The sequence below is a fragment of the Austrofundulus limnaeus genome, unplaced genomic scaffold (assembly GCF_001266775.1).
Source record: "Austrofundulus limnaeus strain Quisiro unplaced genomic scaffold, Austrofundulus_limnaeus-1.0 Scaffold746, whole genome shotgun sequence".
Lineage (NCBI taxonomy): Eukaryota > Metazoa > Chordata > Actinopteri > Cyprinodontiformes > Rivulidae > Austrofundulus > Austrofundulus limnaeus.
The window spans coordinates 74,391-81,152 of record NW_013953148.1 but is presented as its reverse complement, the minus strand read 5'-3'; the positions used below and the strand labels follow the sequence as shown (position 1 = coordinate 81,152).

At 39.7% G+C, this 6,762-nt stretch overlaps 2 protein-coding genes across 2 annotated transcripts in view; one reads left to right on the top strand and one right to left on the bottom strand.

Moving 5' to 3' along the window:
* Positions 1 to 274: 274 nt before the first annotated feature.
* si:ch211-63p21.8 (kelch-like protein 33) lies at positions 275 to 5,605 on the bottom strand. The gene is made up of 4 exons (XM_014028329.1): positions 4,648 to 5,605; positions 3,614 to 4,562; positions 3,350 to 3,520; positions 275 to 1,662 (listed from the first exon to the last, which is right to left on the bottom strand). Exons 1-4 carry the CDS (start codon positions 5,420 to 5,422, stop codon positions 1,143 to 1,145), a joined length of 2,415 nt encoding a protein of 804 aa, XP_013883783.1. The 5' UTR covers positions 5,423 to 5,605; the 3' UTR covers positions 275 to 1,142.
* LOC106532302 (secretory phospholipase A2 receptor) overlaps positions 4,981 to 6,762 on the top strand; it is a gene marked incomplete in the record, with an annotated part of 3,633 nt that continues 1,851 nt past the window's right edge. The window contains 1 exon segment of the mRNA XM_014028330.1: positions 4,981 to 5,080. Within this exon segment, the coding sequence (XP_013883784.1) occupies positions 5,045 to 5,080 (36 nt within the window).

The window sequence follows — 6,762 nt, the reverse complement described above, 5'->3', positions numbered from 1 at the left end:
ATATTATCGTTTATCGCAATAAATTTTGAGACAATTAATCGCCCAGCAAAATTTGTTATCGTGACAGGCCTAGTCCTGAAGACGGATTTTCTAGCAGCACCCACGAAATATCTGGACAAGGTGACAGAACATCATCTTTAAGGTAAAAGCTGGCTGTTATGAACCTCTCTGTCTGGCCGATGCCGAGTAGAACGCTTCACCCTTCTGGTTAAAACCCATTATTTAAGATAAAGTATAGGAAAAGCTAACACCTTACTTTCCTCCTTTTCTTAAAAGTCTTCCTTGCCAACTCTAAGTCAATTGCCTCAAATGTCTGGTATTTAACATCTAAGTTGACGTTTGTGTTCTATTTAAGTGTTTGTTGACAATTTAAGAAGCTAGAAGCTTGTTATTGTCAGTTCTAAACTTTTATAGGAAACTGATTGCCACAACTAAGTGTACTTAGTGATGCTGTATGATTTTTAAAATAAATGATCGCAATATTTATGGATCAAATCAACATTCACTGACTGTYACTTYTTGTGTGTCCATTCATTTTTGCACTAGAGGAATGTTTACCCGAAATAAAAGAGACCCCTTGCTAAATAAATTACTCTTATAACTTTGTTATAAGAAGTGTAAGACTGAAATCTTACAATTGTGTGGGGTTTTTACCATTCCTTTAGAATCCATTGTCGGATTTGATATTGTGTGGGACTTTTTGTTTTCATCTAAATCCCTAGAATAATGTCTGTGAATTCCTGTCTGAAAATAAATTAAAAAGAAAGAAAGGAGGATTGTTTGGTCATTGCAATAACTGTGTGGATGTCTATTCGTTTCAAGTGGGGAAGCACAGTTAAATAACTTGACTTAAATAAAAATCTCTTGGCAGGCTGCAGAACCGCAACCAAGTGAACAAAAGCTCAATCAATTTTTGAGTCACTGCAGTCTTGAAAAAAAKTGGCTATGCTCAGATGTTACATATTTTTTCTACAAGTTGTAGTCAAAAAACAGAATAAAATAAGAGTGCTAATATTAACTACGTCTCTTCAAACATCAGCATTCCAAACTTCAGCTAATCAGAAATTATCTCCCGATTTGATTTTAGATKTTTTGACACATGCACAAAAGGATCATATGATTTGCCTTTTAAGAACAACCATTCATTGTCTAAAGTGTTGGGGCAAGCGGAGAAGACAAGCCTTAATGTCAGTTACAGCCCCTGGTAGTTTGCTCATGTTCTCCCACCGCTGTGTGGTGGGATCAAAGCGGTGAACCAGTCCAGACTCGCTGTAGTCCTCCTGACAGTATCCCCCCAGCACATAGACTTTCTCCTCCAAGGTGGCTGAGGCTGCACCCACATGAGGCACTGGCAGAGATGCAAAACCAGTCCATGAGTCAGTCATGGAATCGTACACCTCACAGGCTGGTTGGTTAGTATAATATTTCCTCAGATTACACACCCCACCAGCGACGTACAGACGTCCTTGCAGGGCTTCCATGCAGTGTTGAGCCCGGTCATGGGTCATATCTGCCAGGTACAGAGTTCCTCTCTCTGGGTGGTACAGGAACATGGAAACCAGGCACACAAACTTACAGTTGAAACCTCCAGAAATAAAAATCCTTCCATCTATGGCAGCAAGGCCATATCCACTGAGAGCCTGGTCCAGGGGCCTGACAAAGCTGTGGAAAATGAAATCATTTATGGAAGAAATTATTATTTTGATTTCACAGAAAGAACAGCTGAAAACCAAACATTATAAAATTTGTCTTTTTACAACATTTTTAAGATATGATTAGTGTAGATGTTATTCACTGGCACTGTTTTAAACTGAAATGTGAAGTTTGCTGCAGAATGACCCAGGGCGCAGGCAAAATCCAAAATGTAACAAAAGAGTTTATTAAACAATCAAAAGGCTGGCAARGCAGCTCAAAAACACTCACGAGATCTCAGGGGAGATAAAAGCACAAGGAACACAGGACACCACAATGTCTGGTAACAGCACAATGATCCAACAAGACACAGAGGACAAAACATGGAATGTAAAAGCAGAACTTAATGAGACAACAAGAAACACCTGGAGGAGACACAAGAGGAAAACAGGTGAACTAGGGCAGGGCTGGAGGAATGACAGACAGCAGGGCAGAGATACCCAGGGAACACTGAAACACTAAAAAACAAACAAAAAGGTAGACACAGACAATGACATGAAAAAAATGAGTTGATGGTTTTTTTTGTCTAATATTCATACTGTACTTTCTAAAACAGATATTTTCCATTTTTATGTTTTATTTTCTATGAATGATATCTGTTTTACATTTACTGAAATTAGTGGAATTGCCTTTAGTTTTCAGTTAAACGTTTTCTTAGGGGAAAAGAGAAATAGTAATTTCTGCTATCTAAATATTGGCATTGCATTTTTTTGTCTAGTATGAACGTTTTTTATGTCTACTGACTGYGCAACAAGTTACCCCTCAGGAAAATTAAAGATTCTTTAACTTGAACTTAATTTAACACCCAGATTCTGCTCAGTGAAATGACATGCAGAGTTCACACTGCTCCCTAACYATTGAACCCATGTTCAACCCTCAACCCTAAACTTAACCTCTAGTACCCAAACATCTAATGCCTGACTTTATTATCTAAAACTAACCAGTAAACTTAATCTCCTAACCTAAACAATGACCCTAAATATAAAAAAATACAGGGGTTGGACAATGAAACTGAAACAGCTATCGTTTTAGTGTGGGAGGTTTCATGGTTAAATTGGACCAGCCTGGTGGCCAATCTTCATTCACTGCACATTGCACCAGTAAGAGCAGAGAGTGAAGGTTCAATTGGCAGGGAAAGAGCACAGTTTTGCTCAAAATATTGGAATGCACACAACATTATGGGTGACATACYAGAGTCCAAAAGAGGACAAACTGTTGGTGCACATCTTGCTGGAGCATCTGTGACCAAGACAGCAAGTGTTTGTAATGTATCAAGAGCCACGGTATCCAGGGTAATGTCAGCATACCACCAAGAAGGATGAACCACATCCAACAGGATTAACTGTGGATGCAAGAGAAAGCTGTCTGAAAGGGATGTTATGGTCTAAAACCAGGTGTTTCACTTTCATTGTCTAATCCCTGTAACTTGACTTGTAAATAAGTGATGGAGAGAGCCTGACTAAGCATCCATATGTGATGAGTAAGGAGTGAGACTGTGTTGGAAAGGTAAGTGTGCTGTTGAAAACAGCAAGCAGATCCTAATTCCTTAGATTTGGTGTATAGTAACAATACATTTATGTTCTTCTCTCTGTTCTGGTTATATTTTAAAACATTGATAARGTACAAACTTGTTAACTACAAGTGATAATAATGATACCTCCAAGAGTCGGTGTCTGGTTTATACATCTCAACAGTCTCCGTGTTGGTGTTGATCTCTATGTCTCCACCAATGGCATAAAGGTGGTCCTTGTGGACCACTAAGGAGAAGTTACTTCTTGACTCATTCAGGTCAGCCAGCCTCTTCCAGATGTCCATTACAGGATCATAACTGCCATGTGTGCAGTGACAAGAAGACCAGAGGAATTGAAAACATAAAGTGGCGTGATAAAAGTAGAATTTATAAACTTACATATTTCTTTACCTGTATGCTGACTTCATTATATTATCTTTGGCGTAAAARTAGCATCCTCCTACTGCATACAACCTGCCATTCATTACAGCCACTCCATGTCGGAACTTTGGCTTGTCTGGAATCTCACCAAGTTGCCTCCACTCAATCTCTTTCACTAATCCAGTGCCGTTGCGTAAAGAGTTGGCAAACCAAATGTCCTTGCTTGGTATGCGTTGACCCACATCTGGGTTTAGCTGGTCTCCCCCAACCACAGCTAGAACATCTTTTGGTCGCCTGACTCGACAATAATCCTTGGATTTAGGGAGGCTGAAACCAAATTCTTTTAGCGCTGAACCATAGAGTTCCACTTCTTTGTCTGCAAAACACTCCATAYGCAGGTTAATGGCTCTGACTTCCCTGAACTCCCGAAAAGTCATCAGCGGGAATCGAACTCCAGTCATCAGCAAACCAGCCTGGGGCAGTCTCTCTTTAGGGTCMGCCTCAATCCAAGAGATTACAGCTCGAAATACAGTCAACTCTGAAGGAACACACAGATCATTGCAGCRGAGGAAGTCTAGAAGCTTCTCTACTGAAAGGTCCTGAAACTTTGCTGTGGCTGACACTTCCCGAAAGTTCCTCAGCACAAAGTCATTGGCTTCCTCAAGGAGTTCTGCCATCCCATAGGCTTCAGCAAAAGATGCTATGTCCAGACAGGAGCTTGTCTGGATTTCGTCTCTCATAAAGTCAAGGCAAATCAAGAGTGCAGGCTGGAACTGAAGCTGGAGAGCAGTGCAGGTTATCTCAAAAACAGAGTCCCAGCTGAGATAAAGGGTCCCGCTGTAGGAGAAACTGATCAGAGCCTCTAAATCAGGAGTGGAAAGGAAGGGAAGGGGGATCCAGGTCTGATGGGATTCTCTCATTCCACAGGTAAACATTCCACGGAAGTAGTCGCTGCATGCTGCCAGGATAACTCTGTGCACTGGAGATAATACAAGAAGCTCACAATTAAATATTCATAAAAACACTTAAAATTTACATCATAAAACAAAATCATGTCAACTAACCGTGAAACTGATTACCATTCACATCCAAGGTAACTTCAAATCCAACTTTGTCCACCCAGAGTTGTTCAACAGACCGAAGAGTAGATCTCAAATGTTCTTCTGAAGTCACTGTTTGTTGCTTCTGTTTTGTAGTAGTTTGGTTACATAAATCCACCAGTCGTGGGACCTCTAACACTTGAGCTGCAGTCTTGATTTGGATAATAGTGTCTTTGTTTAAAGATGACACGTCTCCACTGTAAGCGAACTCAATCACTGCCTGAAGTCCAACTCGGTCAACATCAGTCCCCACTGTCCACCTAACTTCTTCCTCTTCATTAATGTTTGGTTGTTTACTGCTTTTTTCCTTCATCCTTTTCAGAATAAATGTGCTGACGGCAGCCAGGAGAACTGAGTGCACATGGAAACTGCTACCATCATCAGTAGTCAAAGTCAGGTCAGTGAGAAGAGATGAATCCTGGAAGTCTTTCAAAGTCACAAACATGTTTTTAAGAAAAGATTTGMTGCAGCAAGCATGGACTTTATAACCTTCATTTCCAAATGCCCCATCACTCGAAYATCCCCCAGATACTTTGGAACTAGTGGTACTCATTTTGACCTCTGATTCMTCTTTAATCAGGCCCATCCTGGAATCATTGTAAGCAACAATCTTTCTCAACTCACGGTTATCTTGTTCTATCCCTTCTCCACCTTCCTCAATCACCCTTTTCTTCCTCTCTTTTTCTTTCCTCCATCGCTCTTCCCATTCCATTGGGAGGTAACGTTGGGTGAACTCCATGTCAGCGTTGATTTTCTTCTTGTGTTACAGGTACATATGTTTTCTGCAGTCGTTACCACAGACATCCACTGCAAGGTCTTGTTATGATTTAATTGTATGTTTTCTCATCCTGACTTTTTCATCTGTCTTAAGCTAGCCCTCTATTCCACTATCCCTCCCTAGACCCAACTTAGCTTCAAAAACATGGACCTATTGATAGTAACTGGGTCAGAAAGATTCTGTTTCAAGACTCTTGGCATGAGCGACAGCGTGGTGTTCATATAACACATGGACTTTAATGTAGAAGAAGGGTCAATAACAAGGAGCAAAGCATTGCCTTGCATTTTAATTTCATTAAACTTTGACCATAATATAAACAGATTTTACATACATAAACTCTGTTTACATACTGTTTCTACATACATCTTAACACAACGTCCCAACTTCATTGGAATTGGGGCTGTATAAATAAAATGTTGCTTTGTAGCTATGTAAATAAATATATTTAAATTGTGGTGTTGTCAAAGGACTCTGACTTTCTGAAGAGCATCTTTCATCTCATTTGAGTAAGCAAACTTCGACAGTGAGGCAGATATATTTGTTTGAATCCAACGTTTTATTGAGACCAGTTTTCAACAGAACATCAAGGAGAGAYGTCAAACAGAAGAACAAGATTTAAATGTAAGTTTAACTTACTATTTGAACTTAGTATCTCTTTATATGTTTTGTAACTTGTTTTACTATAGTTTTTAACTCAAGAAAAAGGGGGTTTAGTAATATATATTTCAAACGGATGTCCTTTACTCACTGCAGATGAAAGAAAGTAGCAAATTATAAAGACAAAACACTTTCCCAGCATTGTTTCTCTGTAGAGTGGAGGTGTTCTGATTGGTGTGGAACCCAAAATGCAGGCAGACACGAGGACTTGAATGCAGAACAAAACTGATTTAATGAAACAAAAAGGCTGGCGCGGCAGCAAAAATACAAAAGACATGGACAGAGACGAGGCATGAAAAGGCAATGATCTAACAGGGTGATGAAGACATGACACTGGTTAAATACAACTGAGGATGATTGGGGAGTGAAAGCACATGTGTGATTACTGACTATGGACAGGTGAGTGTGGCAGGCTGGAAAAAAACTAAGAAGTTGCTGAGGATAACATGAAACAGGAAATGGAGAAAACTGACAGGAAATGAGAAAATAAGACACAAGATGACCAAACAATGAAACAGAAAATTCTAATAAATTGAACATTAAAACACAAGAATCATGACAGGAGGGAGAGCTACATGTTTGAAAACTTCAACATGAAGTGTTTAAATGTGTCCTTCATCCGACAGAGACAAAGTGTTGGAGTC